The sequence below is a fragment of the Halichoerus grypus genome, chromosome 9 (assembly GCF_964656455.1).
Source record: "Halichoerus grypus chromosome 9, mHalGry1.hap1.1, whole genome shotgun sequence".
Taxonomy (NCBI): Eukaryota; Metazoa; Chordata; class Mammalia; order Carnivora; family Phocidae; genus Halichoerus; species Halichoerus grypus.
In genome coordinates this window covers 142,077,718-142,100,371 of record NC_135720.1, presented here as the reverse complement: position 1 = coordinate 142,100,371, position 22,654 = coordinate 142,077,718, and the positions used below count along the sequence as shown (strand labels likewise).

Genomic DNA, 22,654 nt, shown 5'->3' with positions numbered 1-22,654 from the left:
TTGTTTTTCAGAGTCCATCGTCTCTCATGGTTCGTCTCCCTCTCTGATTTCCCCCCCTTCATTCTTCCCCTCCTGCTATCTTCTTCTTTTTTTTTTTTTCTTAACATATATTGCATTATTTGTTTCACAGGTACAGATCTGTGATTCAACAGTCTTGCACAATTCACAGCGCTCACCATAGCACATACCCTCCCCAGTGGTTATCACCCAGCCACCCCATCCCTCCCACCCCACCCCCCACTCCAGCAACCCCCAGTTTGTTTCCTGAGATTAAGAATTCCTCGTATCAGTGAGATCATATGATACATGTCTTTCTCTGATTGACTTATTTCGCTCAGCATAACACCTTCCAGTTCTATCCACATCATTGCAAATGGCAAGATCTCATTCCTTTTGATGGCTGCATAATATTCCTATATATATATATATATATATATATATATCCCACATCTTCTTTATCCATTTATTTGACACTCTTCTATGATGAAATAGGAGTAACACCAAAGGCTCTACTTTATACTATTGATCTGCCAGCTTGGCCAGCTATATTTCAACCACCTGGGGAGTGTATGTGTGTGAGCATGTGTGCTTATATTTTAAATATAGATTCCAAAGTCTTGCTCCAGATGATTCTGAACCAATAACTCTAGTGAGTCTCAGAATCTGAATATTTAACAAGTCCTCAGTTCCCTCTGATGCCCAGCTGAGTCTGGAAACTACCACTCTCACTGGAGGTGACCAACAGGAGAAAAATGTTTTCCCTCATGCGAGTGTTCCTGTGGAACAAGAACACCCATGCTGGACATGACCTCAGGTTGAGAGGATGGGGCCAGCAGCAGTCCAATACTGACTTCCTTGGATTGGCACCCAACTGGGCACTAGTGTGGCCTCTAGAAGGAGAAAGGAGAGTGATGGCAAAGGCTCCTGGGCTTCATGATTTTCCATCCACATAGGGTGGACTGGGTCTCGGCCGCCTGTGGACTCCCAGAATCACCTAGCACAGCATCTCCACTTCTCATCCCATTTTATCATTCTTAATAAAAACTACCCTTTCCATTTACTGGTTATTGTACTCTGTGCTACCTACCTTCTTACTCAGTCAAGGCAACAATCCCTAGTTTGGGATATTGTCCCTATTTTACATAGGAGGACATGGGCTTACACAGGCTAAGGGCTTCTGAGTCTGCTATGAGGTACATCTAGGATTCCAGCTCACATCTGCCTGGCTTCAAAGCATGTGCTCTGAAAGTGCGTTCCAGACTGCAGGTGTGAATAATCATTAGAGGTTGTGAAATCAATTGAGTAGCATGGGCCAAATGTTTCTTTCTTTTAATGAACTAGAATAGGATATCAAATACCAGAGCCCAATTCATTTGGTTTCAGTTATCCACTTAGCTCTTTGACTGTGTGTTGATGCCACCCCGGTGTGAAATGTATTTCTTCTGTGCAGGACCACAGGGCCAGACTGGGAGGAGTCGTCCTCATGCAATTTCTTGAACTCATGAAATATTCTCAAGTGTATTAATCTCTAATGAGCTAAAAAGGAAATTTCCTAATATTGACCTTTTTTAAGCCTCTAGGAAAAACCCTGAGTAATGGAAAGTGGGGAGCACTCGGCGAACATTTCCATTTTGGACATGATAACAATTATGCTAGAGGAACAGCAGTATGATTTGCACAAAAGTTGAAGGGAATGGGAGGCTTGTATTTGGTTCCTTTTACTCAACAATTTTGGGTTCCAAGTACTTAATTCTGGACTTGGCTATTTTAATGTTACCATGATTGCTTTTTTGAAGATAGAGTTTGGGAAAGAGGTGTTTTTTGTAAGACAAATGAGTGCCCCCTCCCCGGCTTCTTCAGGGGAGGTGTTTTGTGTTCAGGGACAGGGCAGCATTGTGAAGACCACCCGTAGAACGCTATCTGTTGGGCCAGACTTCCCCTTTGTGGACTTTTAATAGGTACTCTCTCTTAGCTTTTGGCGTAGAACATTCCTGGAGAATTTTTCTTAAAAGGAGCTATATGTTCCTTTAAAAACTACTATTCTTTTTTATCTAATTCAGCCATCAGAAGTATGTTTGCATACCCTATGCTATTTGTTACTGCCTGTTTGGAACTGTGAAATATTGAGAAGAACTTTAATATCCACATAGAAGAGAGTGGTTGAGTAACCTAGGGCATATTTGCAGAATTGAGGAATATGCAGCTACAAAAATGAGTCAGAAAGATCTCTATGAAGTAATAAGGAGTAAATTCCAGAATGTGTGACTAAATGAAAAAGCCAAGTGCAAAGGAGTATCCATAGTATGCTTCCCTGTATAAGAGAAAGAAGGGGCCATAAAAAAACACATTTTCTGATTATTTATGCAGAAGATATACAGGATGGATAAACCAAAAACAAAGGAGATGAGTTTTCTATGGGGGGAAGTTTAGAAAGGAGTAGAAAGAAGGGAGAAAGGGGAACAGAGTAGCAAGGGTGAGGAGGGAGGAATGTTTTATTGAGTACGTCTATTTGTGTAACTTTGACTCTTACAACTATAGTAAGGTTTCACGTACCAGCAAAAGAAACTATTAAAAGCGATAGGGTTGGGGAAGGAACCCACATGGAATATAAGCACTAACAAATGAACCAAGCTGTCTTAACTGAGTCACATAATAACCCTGAAGGGTTGTAATCTAATAAAAGTATTTCAGGGACATGGCTTAACCATTCTGATACTACCCATGTGTCTATTAGAATTGACCAACGAAGTAAATATGTTGTAGACAATGAGATGTAGTGTTCTTATGGTTGGAAAAAGAAGTATTTGGTTGAAATGAACCTTGTGGGCCTGATTAGAAGCAGAAGTGTATCTACAGTTACATAGGTACAGAGACATAGATGTGTGTGTGTGTGTGTGCGTGGGTTGATATACACATATATTTCTTTGCTCTGTCCCCTGAGAGGGCCTACCAATAGTGACACTCGCAGCAATGAACACACCTGGCACACGATCTTTGGTTGCTAAACATCATTCTCCAATAAAAAGAACCAGGGCTCCTTGGATAAGTGGTTGATTCCAAGGATGGGGCAAGGAGAATACAGGATGGACCTGGGACATCTCGTGGTACCAGAAGATAGGACATGTTTTTAAAAAGATGGAAATGTTGAAAAAACATGCCAGCCAGTCTCAAGGAGCGACTCATGGCCAAAGCTGGTGCCATTTGCTCAACAAAAATATTGGATTTTTTAACGCCTCGAGTAAAATATGTACCCATAAATAAATACATACATGAAGAGAAGGGACAACTCTGCCATATTGCCGATGCTAACATCACTTGGTGAGAGTTTAAGGAGCAGCAGGATTTTCAGACTCAGAGTATCTTCCTATCTTCCCTAAGATATCTATCAACTATGAAGCAAAGATAGTAAGTGTACAGTGGCTAATCTCAGCAGACATCACCTTCACTAAGTGGGCAAGTAAACGTGACACGTAATAGGACATATTGACATGGTGAACTCCTTGCGTTGAGAAGACATTTCCTCATTGTTGTGATATTTCCTGGCAGAAATGCATAAACTCACTCCATTGATAAGAAAACATCAGACAAATTCCAATTGAGTGGCATTCTTTAAAATAATGGATTAGTGCTCCTCAAAAGTGTGAAGGTCATGACAGACAAGGACAGACTACAGAACTATTACAGACCTGAAAATACTGAGGAAAAACAGTAAGTTAATTCAATGTGGGATCCTGAATAAGATCCAGGAACAGAAAAAGGACAGTGGTGGAAAAGTTTGTCAAATTTGAAAAGAGTCTGAAGTTTAGTAAATAATATTGTACCAATGTCCATTTCCTGTTCTTTTGTTTGCTTGCTTTTGTTTTGTTGCATTTCCTGAATTGTCATTTGTACAATGGTTATGCAAGACATTACCATTAGGGGAAGCCAGTTGAAGGATATAAGGGAATTTTTGTACTAGTTTTGCAACTTTCTTGTAAATCTAAAATTAGTTCAAAATAAAAAGTTTTCTAAAAATGGTTTCTCTTCACATCTCACCATGATATAACACTTTTCATAGAAACGGAAAATATACCTGACTGTGACAGAGATTCTCCATAACAGTGGAAATGTAGATGATTTTTATTCTTGTGTCCAAGCTTTTATGTTTTTCAAAGTTTCTACCATAAGCATGGATTACTTTATTATTAGCAAACAACATGCTTCTCTTAAGAATATGATAAAACTTATTTTTTAATGTGTACCAAGTTTCCCTAGACACCCGAGTAGTATAGTCTGTGCCCTTTCTGCTCTTTATCTGGACTTTTCACTGAAATTATTTCTTTGTTTTTTTATCTAAGATTATATATATATATATATATATATATATATATATATGTCCATGAACATTATGCTTTAGTTTGTCCTGGTTTTGAAATGCATATATGCGAGATCACAGTGTACTTACTCTTTTGTGTCTTGCTTTTTTCCCTCAATAAGAACCATCCCTCTGTATTATACTGGGACAGAGAGCTTTAGCTTGTTGATTTGCACTGTTCTCTATTTCATTTTATAAATGTGGCCCAATGTATTTACTTGTCTAGTTTACTGCTCATGGACATTCTCCTGGTTGTATGATGAGGCAAATTTAATTTTCCAAAGATGATTGCAGCAATTTCTCCTGACCCCCACTCCCTCCTCCCGTGTGTCTTGCCTCTTGCGCTTTCATCAAATCTAATTCTTGTCCCATTGAATCTGGGTGAGCTGTGACAGCTTGCACCAAGAGAGTGTGGAGGAAGTAAGGCTGTGTGACTTGTAAGGCCATGCCCTTGCTCTTTAGAGGGCTTGTGCCTTATTTTCTGGAACCCTCAGACTTCCATCTCTGAGCTCTCTCTCTCATGAGAATTTTGGTGATTCTGCAGCCACCAGGCCGTGAGAAAGCCCAGCTGTGTTGGAGACCTTGTCTGGGTGCCCTGGTTGGCTGTCCTAATATTGGAAACATCCTAGTTCAAGGACCAGAAATATGAGAGGAGTCTCCATGTTATTCCAACTGGCAGCGGTCAAGTCTTTTCAGCTGAAATCCCAAACATCATGGCATAGCGACAAGCCAACTCCATTCTGCTCTACCTAAATTCCTGATCCAAAGAATCTGTGAGCGTAATAAAATGGTGGTTGTTTTAAGCAATTAAGTTTGGGGTACTTTGTAACTTAAACAGTAATGGTTTCAGTTTATGTTCATCTGTTTATTAGCTGATCAGTTTTTTTAAAAACCCTTTTTGGTCATAATCTGCATTAAAAAACACATTTTACATCATCATGCTCACACTCACAAACCTGCATGCCTGCCCTAACTGCAAAACAAAACAAAGTAGTAGATATACCTTTTTGATGTAATTTGCTCTGCTACCTCCTCTCCTTCCCTCCCCTCCACTCACTTCTTCTCTCCTCCCCTCGCCTGTCCTCCCCTCTCCTTCCCTTCCCTACACTGCCCTTCTAGTCCCTTCCCTTCTTTCCTCTCTTTATTCAATTTCAACAAAGCTGATCACAACCAACTAAACTGATTTTATAAATAATGTCTCAATCAGCAGACTGAAGGAAACCTGTGTTAGAGGCTGCAGTTTAAGAGGTGACCTTAAACTCATTTTTATACCTTATAGAGTATGTATATATTATGTATATATTTCTATATCTTATATATTTACATTATATATACACACATATTTTAAGTTCTAAACTTAGTCAAATTGTTCGACATTGGCCCAAGGCTAAATAAATCGATAAAATAAAAACAAAAAGTATGGAAAGTGTAAATCTCATAAATCTAAACTTAATTTGGATGTTGAAGCATACCAAGACTCCAAGAATCCATCTTGTTTCAAGATGAAAGCCTGAGAGAGGTTAGTGATTTGCCCTTTGGGTTGCCAGCAAAGGAATCTTACAGAATCTGGATGAAGGAAGGATCCTTGCAAAAGGCACAGGTGGAGAGCAGTTTGGATCTGGGGATGAGATGGAGGATTGGGATGTCCTTTCTTGGCCTAGAAGAGCTTACGAATATAAAACCTAAGTGTCTACATATACACTCTCAAGAGTCAAAACACAGATCCCTTAATCATGGCAAGATCCCAGCAAATACTCTCTTCTGTTTGGAAAGAAAGCCCCTAGAGAAACTATGACTTCAGAGATATTAACTACCTCTTCATTAACCTTGATATTGAACTCATAATCATTTTCGTAGTCAATCTCCTCAGCATCTATTTATTCCATGATCTTGCTGGTGTCTTTGGAAGAGACGGTTCAATGAACAAGAACAGATTGCATTTGGCCTCCTTGTGTATCTCTACTCTGTTCTTCACTTTCTCTATTTATCCATGATACTTCCAATTATTATTTCCTCAACATCCCTTTACTTTCCCTCCTCACTCCCCCTGAATATGCATTTGCTGTTTGTAAATCTAAAATCTATGCGTTTACACCAATGGTTAATTCATACGTGGGGGCAGTTTGGCATATGGTTAAACAGATAGACTCTTATAAATTATCCCAACATTTAGTGGCTTAAAATAATAATAAGCATTTATTATCTCACAGAGTTTCCATGGGTCAGAAATTTGGGGGTGACTTATCTGGGTAGTGTGGATTTGGGATATCTGATGAGATTGGAGTCAAGATATTACCTGGGAGTGGAGTCATCTGAAGACTTGACTGGGGCTGGAAGACCCAATTCCCAGATGGTTTGTATGGCTCACCTGGCTGTCAAGTCAGTGCTGGCTATTGGTAGAAGGCCTCAGTTCCTTGGCCTCTCCATAGGGCTACTCCAGGACTGTCTACATTGCATCTGACCTCCCCAAGAATGAGTGATCTAAGGAGCAAAACTGAAGTCACAATATCTTTTATGACCTAACTTTAGTAGTCACAATATTATATTAGTTACATAGGTCAGTCTTTCCAGTTTGGGAAGGGAACAGTCCAAGTGTTTGCCCACCAGAAGGTGAGATTACCAGGGCCATCTTGGAATCTTACTATCACAGTTCTGGAGACAGATGACTCCATTTCAAATCCCAAGCCTATCACTAACTGGGTTTATGACTTTATTAGACTCGGGTACCTGGGTAGCTCAGTCAGTTAAGCATCTGCCTTTGGCTCAGGTCATGATCCTGGGGTCCTGAGATTGAGCCCCACAACTGGCTTCCTGCTCAGAGGAGAGTCTGTTTCTCCCTCTCCCTCTGCCCCTCCCCCCCACCACTCCCACTTGTGCTCTCTCACTTTCTCTCTCTCAAACAAATAAATAAAATCTTTAAAAAAAAAAAGAAAGTTATTAGACTCTATTTCTCAATTTTCTCATGTTTAAAATTGGGATGAGAATAGTATGGTAGATTGTACTATTACTCCCAAATTTTTGCAGCACATTTGGGAGGATTATATATCCCTGCCCATCAACATGGATTTATAATACACCTCCCCATGTGAAGAGTACACTTCCCCACCACATCGACATCAGTAATCACCGCATGAGTTGCTTTGGTTGATACAATATGAGAAGTGACATGTGCCCACTTTTCAGCAGAATCATTAACAGCAATAAGATCCCTTTATGTCATGTTTAGCCTGGGTCTCTCTATGAAGAGAACACAGAACAGATCCATGACTGATCCACAAAAATGCAATGTGAGTCTGAAATAACCTTTACTATTGTTATTAACTAAGATTTGGGGGTTGTTTATTGTATAATTTGGCAAAAATCTAATTGATACAACTATTATCTACCCAGTAGGAGCGCTGCTAGGATTAGATGAGATCATTTTTTTGAAGTGCTTTCACACTGTTTGACACATAGTAAGTACCCTTACATGTTATTATTACTATGATTATACAATCCTAAATTCACATGAGCTCAGTTTATAAGCTGTGCCATTAACTAATTTATAATGAGATACACTTGATATTAAAAGTAAATATCAGATGTGTGCTTACCTTCTTGTCAGGAGACCAAAATACAGATTAGAGGATATTTTTTGAGCATAGAGTTATAATAAGGGATCTTTTTATCATGCAATGGTCTCCGAATCAATCAGCATCTCCAGCCTGGGGACACTTGGGTACTGCGTTCTCATCTGTAGAAAAGACACATTGAACAAGTTATCATTCTTGAACTCTTTCTAACTGACCACAAACCTTCCTTTTCTCATAGTTGCTCTTACATGAACTCTCTGGACTTATAGGAACCATATAAGTAACTTAGATAACTTATAGTAACCCAGGGTCTTAAACTACAAGAGCTTACCTGTACTGTCTCTCTTTCTGGTAAAATTATTCCAGGGACTAACTCTGTCACCTTTTGTAAATTATTATTATTATCCCTAGTACAGTGAAAAGTTATTTTCATACTTTTAAAATTTATTCCTAAGCTGTCTTCTTTGATTTAGGGGTGGGGCAGAAAGCAGGGGGTGGAGTAGGAAACAGAAAGCAGTTTATAGGACAACATACTTAGTTTATGAAGCCTTAGCATAATCCTTGTCAGCTCCCCCATGGCCTCCGCCAGGGACACCCCCTTCTGTGATGTGGACAATTCAGGGTTTGGGGTTTTGTTTGTTTTCTTCCCCTGCCCTCCCCCCCAACCAAACACACACTTTGGCTTCATATAAAGTGCTCCCAATTCATTTCCCAATTAGAATGTGGTTCCTAAACTTTCCCTATGGAGAAATTCTGGAGCCCCCAATATTCAGAGATTTAAGAGATCACAGATGTCACAAAGCCTCCCATGTTCTCAAATAGAAAACATGAGCCCAGAGTAGTGAGACTCTCTCCTCAAGAAGCAGTCACCCTCGGGACTTCCAGCAGCATGAGGCCCAGGGCAGGTATTTCGCACCAGACAATACAGAAACACTGTTCTGTACATTAGTTGTTCAAGAATGAACAACGTTCATCAGTTGTGTTTGGTCCCACGGCTTATCAGGGTATTAGTACAGTCCAGTTAAAAAGGAGAAACACCATTCTAGGAATTTCATATAGAAGGAATTTAATTGAGATAAGTATATAAATAGATGATGAAAGAGAAACCAAAAGAGGGGTGAGGAGTAACCCAAAGATAAGCAGCGGCAAGAAGGTGCCACCTCTCTAAGGCTACAGGGACAAAGGGAAGAAGAGGGGATAACTATCACCTAGGGAGGAGTTGGGGCTGGAACGCCCAGTGTAGCTAGAGCTGAGACCACCAAGAGAAGGGCCATTTGATGAGACTGAGCCAGAGCACCAAGAGGCTGGAGAAACCTCAGGAAGTGAAGAGGGAAGGGGAGATGTGCCCTGGTCCCACCAAATTGTCCCACCAGGGTCTCCCATTGCTCAAATCTACTGGAAACCGGACAGCAAAGGAGCCTGGGAAATGTTTCCAGGGACACTCAGCCGCAGCAGAGGACAAGCAGAAATGCAAATATTTCTGCAATTTTTGAAGCCTGAGCATATGACCCAGCCTGCACACGACCAGGCCCCCTGTGTGCGAAAACACAGAGATACACTCCCATTTTTAAAGACATGGGATCACGAAGACAGTTTCCCCTCGTTTTAAACAGGTTGTGATATATTCCTTGTGGTAGGTATCCTCTAAGATGACCCCAACGATCCTTGCCTCTGAAGGTTCGTACCCTTGGGTTATCCTTTTCCCTGAGTGTGCGCTACTCTTAGTGACTTGTTTCCAACAAGTAGAATGTATCAGAAGTGATGGTGTGTCACTTTTCAGATTAGGTTACAAAAGGTTGTGGCTTCTGTCTTGGGCCCTGACCTGCACTCTTACTCATGCTCACTCCCTCAGAAGAAAGCCATGTAGTAAGCTTTCTTGTTGGAAGGCCCACAAGATGAGAAACAACGAACAAGGACTTGAGGCCCCCAGTCTAATAACCCTTCAGGAACTGAATCCTGCCAACAGCCACGTGCATGGGTTTGGAAGTGGACTGACCCCACACTGGGCCTCGAGATGACTATAGTCCTAGCCACGTCTTAAAATCAGCATGTGGAAGATCCAGAGGGCCCAGCATGGACCAGCTTCGATCCTGAAGCTGCCAAGTTTGGGGATAATTTGTGACGTGGCAATAGATAATAGATACATCCAGAGATGAACCGAACACATAGATAAAGGGAGAAGAGGGTATGGTTTCCAGTGTCCACTATGGACCAAGCACATTATCCCCCCTTAATCCTGACATCCATCCTCTGAGGTGGGGATACGACGGGTTCCATTTCCAGACAAAGCGACTGAGGATAAGAAGGGAAAACACTTGCTCAAGGTTTTGCAAAAATATTTTGCCACACAGTTTGCAAAAAGTAGGGCCTGATGTATGGCCACACCTGTGCTTTTATGTCCGTTATCCCACAGTGTCCCAGAAATCACAGTGACCAGCCTTTATGGTTGCTGTCATCTTGTTTGGGTTGGGGACAAAGAAAAAGAACAAATTGTTTAAAATCAAGTATCTTCTTGCTTTCTTAAAATCGAATGCATCTCTCAGAAATTCTCTGTCTCTCAGAATGACATAAACCACCAAAAATAAAAAATGAGCAGGGCTTTGTTTCTGGTGTTCCTTAGTTAAAGACAAAGCTACTGAGATCATTATGAAATTGGAGTCACGACCGAGTCAAGTCAAACAAACCTCCAAAGAGACAGACAGTTCTTAGCTCCTTGGGCTACTAGACCACTGGTATCATTGTGTAATAAAATAATGTGACCTGGGCAAGTTACCTAAGTCTCTGTGTCTCGGGCTCCTAGCCTACAAAGTGGGATAATAAAAACACGAACCTCATAAACTTCTTATGAAGATAAAATAAGGTAGTGCTCGAGCCCATCGTGAACATTATAAGCTAATTAATGAAATGAGGTAGGAGCTACATTCCTCACCATCCAACTCTACTTTGCAGAGCAGTAAATGTGGGTACCAGGAGCCTGTGTCTGATTCGGAGGCACACTTCCGAGCTCCCAGCAGCGTGGCTCCTGATGATGGAGCCAGAGGACCGCTCGGCATTGCTGTCCCACGACGCGGGCGCTGAGCGCGCGGAGCTCAAGCCGAGCTCCCTGGAGACTGGGTCCCCCCGGAGCATCCACGGAGGCCCTGATGGGGGGGGTCTCTGCATATTTCAACACAGACCACCCGGTGCAAAAACAAAAAGGTCCTTTTCACAGATGCTAAGCGGAGAGGAAAGAGGGATTTTGGGCAGCAGGGGGGCAGTAGAAAGGGGGCCTACAGGAGAGAAATAGAAACTTATAGAAACACCTGTTGGAGTGTAGCTTTCATGAAGAACATTCGAGAAGATGGACACAAGGAGATTTATTTATTTATTTATTTATTTATTTGAGAGAATGGGAGACAGAGAGCACATGAGAGGGAGAGGGTCAGAGGGAGAAGCAGACTCCCCGCTGAGCAGGGAGCCCGATGTGGGACTCGATCCCGGGACTCCAGGATCATGACCCGAGCCGAAGGCAGTTGCTTAACCAACTGAGCCACCCAGGTGCCCCCACAAGGAGATTTAAATAATGTTTAAGAAGTTAGATCCCAGCCCCTTAGAGAAAGCTCTCCACTCCTGTCCACTGACTCACACCCCTAGAGGTCATGTGACTTCTACCGGGCTTTCCTATTTGGGGCTTCCATTGGTCTCGTGTCGCTGGAACTGGGGGGCAGAAGGCTGCCTGCGGGGTGTTCTCCTGCCCCCGCCCAGGGGACTCGGGGCGGGGCGGGGGGCGCTCATTCCCCGGGAAGGAGGCCCCTGATGCCCAGGGGGGCGCCCACTGTCTGTGTTGTTCCCTCCGTCGAGAAAGCGAGAAAGCAGACTCGAATAGGGAGAAGAAACCTTTTCTGTGTGGGTGTCCGCTGGGAACGCCAGCCTCCCAGCACTCGCGAACGTGGGCCGATCCTCCCACAGGGAGAGAAGCACCCATTGTTCTCAGTTCAGCGCCGGGCAGTCCCCAGAGGAGGCCCCCCGGGTCACGGCTGCACAGCCGGGCTGCGCCTCGCACCGCCTTGCTCACGGCATTCCTGGGCTTCGGCGCGCACAGCCCGCGCTCCAGGCGTCACTGCCCGCCAGACCACGGCCACTCGCCCGCTCTGGAAGTAGGAGAACGACGAGGGAGCAAAGAGCGTGAGGGAAGTGAGCGGTGGGGCAGGTGAGAATCTGTCTGAAGGGTGTTCTAGGTTTCCTCGTAGAATTTGGAAGGTAGCTATGAAACCACCAGCAGGTGAGAAACAATACAGAAATAGACGTGGTAGGTACAGATCGCTCGAGCGAGGGACAGAAATCAGCCCACGAGCACGGCAGGTGAGGCAGGACCCTTCCAGGTAGGAACATAGCGTGAGCCAACACGCGGTCCGTCCCGGGCAGGGGCCACGAGTGTTCCAGGCAGTGGTGTGCTGGTCTCCAACGACTGCCTCCCCAGAAGTACACAGAACACCCCGATTTGGAGCATTTACTAATTCCCATTAGTAAATAGTGCCGCTATGACCACCTTCAGGCTACCAGGGATACACTCTCCGCAGAGTAGAAAGGAGGGAAGGAAGGATTCCAAACGGCATGCAGATTGTCCATGGGAGGCTTGAGAGAGTGAAGACGTCAAGGGCAGAAACACAACTCAGCGTGTGGACACGTACAAACCACCGAGCTCTTCAGTGACGGCGCACAAGACCAGCAGATGGGGCCCTCCACTCTTCATCCGCAACCTGAAGGGACTGACTAAGCTACAGGGAATGGAAGGTTCCTCTGTGTGCCTCCCTCCTGTATTCTGTCCTCCCACAGGGCCCACCTACCCAAGACCCTTTTTTTTCCCCTAAGATTTTATTTATTTATTTATTTATTTATTTATTTATTTATTTATTTGAGAGCGAGCACAAGCAGGGGCAGGAGCAGAGGGAGAGGGAGAAGCAGGCTCCATGCTGAACACAGAGCCTGATGTGGGGCTTGATCCCAGGACCCTGAGATCATGACCCGAGCCAAAACCAAGAGTCGGACGCTTAACAGGCTGAGCCACCCAGGCGCCCCTGAAACCTTCTTTTTAATAGCCTGCTGCATTTTTCTTTTCTCTGCCAAGGTTGCTCAGATACCAAGTCATGGTGAGTTCTCCATAGCCAGGGAGTCGAGTTGAGCCCAAACAGAGTGGGTAGCGTGTGGGGCATCCCTGTCTTGGGTGCCTCTGTTCCTGGAAGGCTGCTCAGCTGAGTTTTGAAAGGCCCACCCAGGCCACCGGGGCTGTTGCTTCGAAGGTGGGAGAGTCCTGCTGGGAAGGGGTGCGGGCCTCCCCCACCACTTACCACCGCGTGTCTGCCCGACTCTCTCCTTGAGGAGCTTCCTCCTGCCATCGGCCCGGCTTCCATCAGAACAGGTAGTTCCCGCTTAGCATAACCCAGGGACTTCGGTCCTGCAGGGGAAGCTGGCAACCCCCTGAGGGCAATCCCAGTACCCTCTCCTACTTTTGCTTTCCCGCATTTGGAGATGGACAGATGGATCCATAGATAATAGGTAGACAGAAGATCTCTATCGACATAGTTTTGCACATGTTTATATTAGGCTTTACCGGGAAGAATGTGCTTTAAAAAAAAAAAAAAAAAAAGATTGATTTATTTAAGAGAGAACACGTGCCCACCAGCGTGTGTGCAGGCAAGTGGGGGGGAGGGGGAGAGGGAGAATCTCCCACATGGGGCTCGATCCCCCAAGCCTGAGATCATGACCTGAGCCAAAATCAAGAGTTAGTCGCTTAACGGACTGTGCCCCCCACCCCGGGCGCCCCAGAACAAGGTACTTTCTCCTGTGCCCCCTCTTTTGATTCGTTCTCAGAACTCTGGGAGGTGTTGTTCCATTTCACAGATGAAAAGTCTAACCTTCAGGGACGGCAGGTGACTTAGCCCCAGTCAGACCCTCGGTAAATGGCCCAGCAGGAACATGAACCCAAGGAATTCAGCCCCAGATTCCCATGCCTTTCCAGAAGGTCTCCCTGCACGTCCGCTGTGTGTAGACGTATTTGTGTCTGTGCACATGCACCAACCACTTTGCATAGACTTGTGATATAGACAAAACCTGACCTTGATTGAAGAAAAAAAAGAGCAATAAGGAGACAGAGGCGGGGAAATTGGGAGAGTGTGTTTTCTGACTCCTGTGAGGAGGGCGGCAAATGGCCATCTCACCGGGGAGATGTCGTAAGCGGGTAACTGATCAAACTGCCTTCCTGCCTCCATGCGCCAGCCTTCACTTCCTCCCAACAGGCGGGGATTTGGGGAATCTCTTGCTATTACAATGTATCATCTATAACTCTCACTAAACAAATGGTGTTGAAAGTTAGACAATCTTATTTGTGTTGTTCTTTTGAGCTTCAAACAGTCCATACACGTGATCTTTTTTCAGTCTCCTAGTGACTTAAGCTAAGTATCCCCTCCATTTTACAGAGGCTCAAAATGACTAACTTGGCTAAGGCCATATCGTTTCCAAGGCAAAGAACCAGAGTCCAACCTGAGGGTGACTGGTTGCTGTTCATGGTCCACAATCCCAGCAGAATAAAAGGACACTTTCAATTGTGCCGTAAATCAGAGTTTATCGCTCTAGAATTGTTTATGTGCCCACCAACAGGGGACGGGTTCCAGAACCAAGATGCATCGACACAGTACAACCGCACAGGACCGTGTACAGAAAGCTCCCTGTTTGCACATCTGGAAAGTTCTCCAAGATAATTGTTATGGAAAAGAACAAGTGCAGAATAGTGCCTACAGTCTGCCGTCTTTTACCAGTGAAGGCAGGGGTTTGACTCACATCTGTACGAACTAGCAATGGGCAGATGCATAAGAAAATGAATGATTGCCTAGTGGAGTAATCCAGCAGGGGAGTGGAGTGTCAATATAGACCTTGTTATCATGATTTGTTTGAACCCTCTGAATATATTACTTATTCAAGACATTAGACATATTTTGTACTAAAGAGAGCTTTCCTTCAGTAATGTTTTCTCTCCCTTTACTGTCCTTATCCCCAAGGCATACAGGTGCACACAGAGAAATAGACCCAGAGTAAGTTTTCAAAAGGCAAACATTTGCAGGTGCAGAATCAATCAGTGATGTCAGAATACTGGCATCTGTCCATTTATTTCTGAGAACTGACGAGTTTAACAGACACTCTGGACCCAGACATCTTTGCAGGGAGAAGCTTTTGAAACCTAAGGAAAGAGTAGAAACCAAAGTAAATATAGTTAAGAACTTCTTTCTCAGCCATCTTCAACACATGCAGAAAAACTTACAGGCTCATTTGTGGTATCAGCCCTTCTCAGTTCCTCACAGAGAAACTCCCCAGGGTCAGAGGACCCAGGCTCCCAGGGAAAATCCTCTCATTTTGCTCTTGAGGTTGGGTTGCCAGATTTGGCAAATAAAAATGCAAGATGCTTAGTTAAATCTGAATTTCAGATAAATCATCATTTTTCATTTAGTATAGTATGTTTCATGCAATATTTTGGAGCATATTTAGTCGAAAACAATTATTTGTTGCTTATCTGACATTCAAGTTTAACCGATCATCCTATATTTTATTTTATTATTTTATTTTTTAAAAAGAGTTTATTTATTTTAGAGAGCGAGCGAGTGGGGGCGGGGCAGAGGGCGAGGGTGAGGCAGAGAATTTGCACTGAGCGCAGACCCTGAGATCACCACCTGAGCCAAAACCAAGAGTCGGACACTCAACTGACTGAGCCACCCAGGCGCCCAGGAATCCTATATTTTATCTGGCAACCCTATATCATCAGGTGCCACCTGGAGGAAGTTGATTAAGTGCTCTTGAACACATTAGCCCCGAAGGACAGGGAGTACTTAGCTCAGTGCTCCCGATAGAACTTTCTGGGATGACGGAGGTGTTCTGTATCTTTGTTACCCAATACAGTAGCTATTGGCAACTTGAAATGTACTTCGTGCAACTGAGGGCTGAATTTTTCACTTGATTATTTTATTTAAATTTAAAATGTGACCTGTGGCTGGTGGCTACTGTATTGGACAGAGCAGCTTTAGAACCAGTCATGTATCTCCCTCTAAACTGAGCCACTGGAATTGAAGACAAGTGGTGGCTAGCAGGGTACATAACCCAGGAATCAGTGCTCAAGTCCCTGCAGCTTAGTGATTATTCCATTTCTGTGCAGATATAAGTTTTGTTGTCAACACATTCGTTCTGAGTATTTACTGAAGATCTATTATGGGGGGAGGAGGTGAAGTGCTAGGTTATAGAGACAAGGAGGGTGGAATTCTTCAACAAACACCCTGGAGGTGAGCGTGTTAACTGGATAATCCTGGCATTAGAATGTAAAAACCAGCGAGGCCTTCTGTGCAGAGCAGACATTGTGAGTGGATGAAAAAGCACTGATTTTGTCACACACACCAGCTGTGGGATTCTTTTCTTTCCCTGATTCTAAGCAAACATTTAGTAACCACAGACCTGGTAGCATATTAAAGAGGATTCTTTTATGCATGATATCAGCCAGCGGAAAACAGGCCCTTAAAAGAATTAAGGGCTTCCTGAGGGTTATCATGAGACATCAAGCCTGGAGAGATGAGTCCACAGAGCTGGGAAAAGGTAAAGTGCAAAGGCAAGTGGCCATACTTCCCCATTTCACTGCATGCCTGGTAACTGCGGAGGGCAGGCAGGAGAGGTATGGACAATGGTTAGTGGGCAGACATCTTTCCATGGGAATTCAGATAACCATGTGCTCGGCTCAGAGAGGGCTTTCTGGGCTACAATATCCATTCCCTGTTCATGTGGCAGAGTTGAGCGGCCACCTCTGCCGGATGCTGGGAAGTCACAGTGAGTAGACAGACCAGGTCCCTACCTCATGGAGCAGAGGATGTAACGGGGAGAGGCACACAGCAAGGGATCCAATCAATAAAATCTTGGGCTGTATTTTAAAGGATCTAAATAGGGCGATTGACAGAAAGTGATCTGAGGTGGGAAATGAGCAGAGAGAGGTTACTTTTTTATTTTACTTTTTATACTTTAAGTTACAAACTTAATACATGCTCATTTTAATGCTTTACACTCAGAAATTTATGAAGGTTAACCATCTCTCCTCATATAACCTTACATCGTGGGGCTTTTGTTTCTAGATGGCAGACACCCTCTTTTTCCAAGTGTCTAATTTTTTTTTTCCTGTTTGGTTTACTTCTTTATTTATCTAGTACTAATTTGTTGTATAAAAGACCAAGTGTCTAATAATACATTTAAATAGATATTGCCGGAGAATTTTTCAAAAGATTATAGGCAGTGGCAAATCTTCCTCACCCTTACTAGCCCCGTGTATTACTGGTTTTGGTATCGCATTGTTACTGTGGTATACAAAACTGACTTCACTCCTAGAAAGGTTAACTTTTTGTATCCCCCTCATAAGCATTGGCCATTTGAATTCAATACAAGATACAAAATATCCTGTTTAGTCATTTTTGTCTATTATATTGTGTCTTAACTTTCCTTTTGGCTTATGTGGTTTATGTCTTTTCTTATATGGTTTTGTGTTTCCTGCCTTGCTTGATAACGACACCTCCCCCTCAAAACACACACACACACAACTGAGGTTAAAGTGTTTCCTGAAATTTAATCTAATGTTTGTGTTTTGTATTCAGACCTGTAGTCTGTCTGGGTAGGTCTATTTCAGAGGGGCTGTCTGAAGAAGAGCTGAGGCCTGAAGGGGGAGAAGGAGCTTGCCAGAAGACGCGTCGGAGAATAGGTATTTTCAGAGAAAAAGAGTGCCAATGGAAGTGTCTTGAAGCAGCAAAGAGTTTGGCAGGAGGAAAGAGACCAGTGTGGCTGGAACAGAGAAATGGAAGATGAAATCCAGGAGGTGGGCAGAAACCAGAGGTAGTCATGGGGGGCCCTTTCAGGTCATGGTAGAGAAGTGTGAAGAATACATCAAGACACACGTTGGGGTGTAGGTGACATGACCTACAGATAGTTTGGATGTGTAGAGATGAAGGGAAGGGAGCAAGGCTCACTCCTAAAATTTTGGCTGGAGCAAATGGATTTAAGGCCGTGTCACTTCCTGAGTTGGAAGGACAGGAGGAAATGAGAGGCTTAGGGTGCAGTGTCAATTCCTGTATCTTAGACATATTCCGGTTGAGAAGAGAGTTCCAAGTGAAGGTGTTAAGGAGAAATGTGTATACACACACATCTGCACGTCAGGGGAGAGGTCAGGGCTGCAGATGTAAACTTGGAAGTTTACTAGCTAGACTTTGAAACTGCACTATGGATGAAATCATCAGGAATAAGAACTAGGACCAAGCTCCAATTTTCTAAAATTTAGAGCACATGATTGTCCGGCCTTGTTAAGATCAATCTTTAATGCAAGGACAATTTGTCGTGGTGTCAGGTCAAGCCAAGTCCTTCCGGCTGTGGCTATCACCAAAGGTAGGAGGACACGGGCTTGCTCGCCTGCCACTGCCTGGTGTCCCTGACGATGAGGAACGTGCTCAAGGTTGAAGCTCCAACTGGCAGACAAACAACATATGGCAAAGAGTGTGAAGCTTAGCACACTTGCTTCTTTCACAAGGAGCCCCAACTCTAGTGATGTGCATTAGTCCTAAGCCCTAAGGGATGCTGGTTCCTTCACCCTGCCCAGAGTACAACTCAAGCAAATAGCTGCAATGTAATGCAGTCCAGTGAAGTCTATTTTTAAAGAGGACCACACCAATCCCACGCCTGCAACTTCACTTTATTTTCAAGTTCAGTATGCATGGCGAATCCTCAGTTAAATTCCTAACATCTTCTAATAGTACACACGCATTATATTTAATAGGAATATTTACATTAATAATATAACTTAGGATCAAAAATGACAAACCCTTAGATGGTAATGCAATTGACTTGAAGATACATACAATTTTTTAGAACTAATTATAAAATGTCTCATCCTCATAAAAAAAGAGTTCCAATGATACATAAAAAACTGGTAAGTGACTATACGGTGGACAGAGGAAAGGAAAACTGCATAGATGGTTTGGAAATGTAAAAAGGGATTTTCTAATTGGTGATATTGTGTCATACTGATCTGCTTTGTTGAGAATGCCCTATATAACCAAATAATGATTCTGTCTTAGCCTCACACCTCAGTAAATCCCTGAGGTCAACTTCTGTCCTTGGTGTCCAGGTGCCTTCAGTAATTGGAAGGCCTGGGTTTATCATTCTCATGAACTTGTCCCAATTGAAATGGTGCTCCCCGGGACCCTTGAGGCATGGCGGCTGGAGACCTGCTCAATGCCTGGAAACCAACTGAAGCTACTGAGAATTTATTGCTCACTGGAGAATTTTCCAAAGACGGAACTAGGGCTTTTGGATATAAACAGTGATGTTTCAAACTAGAAGGAAAAGAAGCATGTTGGAGAGGGGGAGCTAGGACACATCTGTGAGGAATGTCCTCTCGAGAGCCTTTTGGCAGTAGCTCTTAGGTAAGAGCTGGTCAATTGGCACCTTTGGTATTTCTTTGAAGCTCTCCAAATAAGATGCTAGTGCAAATTAGATTTTCAGAAGGGATTTTCTACTGGAAAGAGAAGATGTTATTAGCAACCTGTTAGTCTGGTGTCTAATTAACGTCTCCTCTGGTAATAAACCAACCTCTAGAACAAAGTGCTTCCTGATGGCCACTGACTCAGCTCGACATTTACACAATGCCCCATTTTCAAGTGTTTATGGTATGACAGGGTCTATGCTGACTATTATCAATTTAACAAGATGGGATCTTTGACTTTAAGGAGGTCTAGCAGAAGATGAAACAAAATTAACACAATGTATTATTCAGCAACCAAATACAAGGTTTTGTTACTGGAGCCCAGAGGGGAGAACTCAAAGTCAAATCTTCTCTAACTCCTTCTTCATTCACCACGAGAAATTAGTTTATCAAGTCCTGTAGCTCTTTACCAAACCATCTCCTGATTTGTCCCCTTGTTTCAAAAGTGTATTTACTTCCCCCTGGGTTTACAGTACTAACACAGGGCCAAGATTCACCTTCCTTCCTCCCTTTATGTAGATTCCAGGGAGAACACCTCTCCTCCTTCCCTTAAATTCTTTAGTTTAAGATGCAATTGGTAACGTTCTGGTATGTGGGCAAAGTTAACCCATTATGTCTTGAGTTTTTACTGGTTTCTTTGTTCTGACAATAATCTCTTAGGGAACAGTGTTCACAGAACAGCCAGAAGTCAAAAGTACTGGCTTCCTGACCTTGGGACTTAGACAAATTGTTATGCTCTGTTCCTGCTTCCTCCTCTTTAAAATCAGGAAAGGGATAGCACTTACCGATGGACTGTTGGGTTTAATGAATTTTCTAGAAGCACGTAGAACTGTGTCTGACACAGTAATGCTTAGTGCTAGCCATTACCCTTGAGTGCCCGTGCTCCAGTTTCAGAACGCACACTGCTGAGCCTACTCATTTCATCAGGAGATGAGCAGAGGTGAAGGAGTAATGAAGCAGGGGGAGGTTGAGCACCAAGCCCAAGGTCACACACCTGGTCAGTGCTGGAGCGGGGTCCAAAGCAACCTTTGGAAGGTTAATGAAAAGGATTGCTAGGCTCATATAAAGTTCGACCTAAGGATCCAAGTTCTCCAGCATACAAGAAATTCTGGGTGGAAAGAACCCGGTCCCCTGAGCGGACCGGTCTGGAACCCTGCGAGGCAGGACCTCCCCCGAGTGAAGATTCTCAGTCCCGCTGCCCATTAGAATCTTTAGCAACTCCTCTGGAAACTCTAACGTGTGGCCATCAAGGTGCTTACTTCTTTTTCCGCCACTTTGCCTTCACCAAACTCCCAGACAGGAGCCACTTTTGTCCCTGCTGACAGCAAGTCCAAGGGAGGGGAGGCGGGGCTGGGGGAAGAGGGGAGGCGGGAGGGGGTGGAGGAGCAGGAAGGCGGGGAGAGGGTGGAGGCTCCTGCAGACCACTCCGCAAGCGTCAACATTTAGGAAGTGGGAGGCGCGTCCGCGAGAACCAGCTTCTGTTTAGATTCTCTCCCCACCGCACACGTTCGCATTTGAATGCTCCAAATGAACGATCCCAGAAAATGCTTCAGTGGGAGCTCAAGGAGCGTTTGAAAAGGAGGTTGTTTTTGCTTGGGCCGCCCGAGTCTCTGCGCGCAGAGGCGTGGGCAAACCATGGCCCACTCATTCTCCGAAGCCTAAACCAAGTCATCCTGAAGAACCACTTGGGTGAGACTCGACCCTAGAAAGCAAGATCGTAGGGATTTTTGTACGGTCCCAGATTGCCACTTTTGGGGCTGGAGCAGTTAAGTTACCGGATCCTTAGTAGCAAATGCTTTGGGGAGGCCTGTGGCCATACTTTTATCTTGTTTCCGGGCTGCCTTAGGAATCTAGGCATGTGAACCTCTTGAAATGTATTAATTCCTGTTCGTTTTATGTCAGGCACTAATCTAGGTTAGGGGCTTTAAGTGGTTTAGTTGGCACAAAAATCTGATGACACCATCAATCTAACTCCAGTTTACGGAAGACAAAGTTAGAAACGAGCCCCAGAGATTAATTTGTAAACGGGAAGAAGCTGCAATTCGAATCTGAATTCAGCCAGTATTCTGAGCCACCGTATATTAACGCAGGGAAACCCACTTTTCAGAGGCCCCTTTCCAATGCTTCTTTCGGGTGATACTTTGAAAACTAACGGGAGCAGAGCCTAACTCCTTTACAGGATTAGTTAAGACCGGTTGCTTGCAGCCTAAGACGAGGAGTCCAAGAGGGTTTGGCCAAGGAAGTTACCATGTTACTCGGTTAAGTTTGTCTTCCAGAACATCCGAGTTAAGTTTGCAAGACAAAATTCAGAGACGGTGGAGTTCTGCTTTTAAGCCGTTTAAGTTGGGCCTTACTCGACCGCCTGGTATGCATGGATTAGTGAAGTCAGTAAGTACATGCAATTATTAGATCTTAATCAATTTGCAATTTCCCAGTGGTTGAGAACACACTCAGCCTCTTAAAGCCTGAAAACCCTCAATATCCTATCCTCGGAAAAAGTTAACTTACCTTTGCCTATTTATCCCTTTAACCTAGAAGAGTAGTATTAGCTCTTCTATTGAATTGGTGGGGGGCTCTGAAAAGAGCCTTTGGGTTTGAAATCGTTTCCGGAAACTAAGATGCTTGCCAAATCACTTTCCCTTGGCCTTGTGGTGGCTCTCGGTCTTCTTGGGCAGCAGCACGGCCTGGATGTTGGGCAGGACGCCGCCCTGCGCGATGGTGACGCGGCCCAGCAGCTTGTTGAGCTCCTCGTCGTTGCGGATGGCCAGCTGCAGGTGGCGCGGGATGATGCGCGTCTTCTTGTTGTCGCGCGCCGCGTTGCCCGCCAGCTCCAGGATCTCGGCCGTCAGGTACTCCAGCACGGCCGCCAGGTACACGGGCGCGCCGGCGCCCACCCGCTCGGCGTAGTTGCCCTTGCGGAGCAGGCGGTGCACGCGGCCCACCGGGAACTGCAGGCCAGCGCGAGAAGAGCGGGACTTGGCCTTGGCCCGAGCTTTGCCGCCTTGCTTGCCGCGTCCGGACATCGCAGACTCGAAATGGGAGCGCCAAGCCAAGGACACTACTCGTCTGGCAAGACAGAGCTAACAGTGAAGTAGGTAGAAACATCGCTGCTTTTATAGGCATTTCCTGGGGAGTAAGTCCGGTTGTGTGATTGGCTAGTAACAAGACTCAGTCAAGTAGCCAATAGAAAAGCTCTATTTC

At 44.4% G+C, this 22,654-nt stretch overlaps 2 protein-coding genes across 2 annotated transcripts in view; one reads left to right on the top strand and one right to left on the bottom strand.

The window, feature by feature from the left end:
* Positions 1-22,654, top strand: part of LOC118548431 (histone H4) — a 76,838-nt gene that overhangs the window by 31,798 nt on the left and 22,386 nt on the right. The window lies entirely within an intron of this gene.
* H2AC6 (H2A clustered histone 6) lies at positions 14,896-22,550 on the bottom strand. The gene is made up of 2 exons (XM_036112334.2): positions 21,962-22,550; positions 14,896-15,139 (listed from the first exon to the last, which is right to left on the bottom strand). Exon 1 carries the CDS (start codon positions 22,474-22,476, stop codon positions 22,084-22,086), a length of 393 nt encoding a protein of 130 aa, XP_035968227.1. The 5' UTR covers positions 22,477-22,550; the 3' UTR covers positions 14,896-15,139; positions 21,962-22,083.

Excerpts from the sequence above, each read along its gene's own strand:
- H2AC6 (XM_036112334.2), bottom strand. The coding sequence starts at position 22,476 with ATGTCCGGACGCGGCAAGCAAGGCGGCAAAGCTCGGGCCAAGGCCAAG.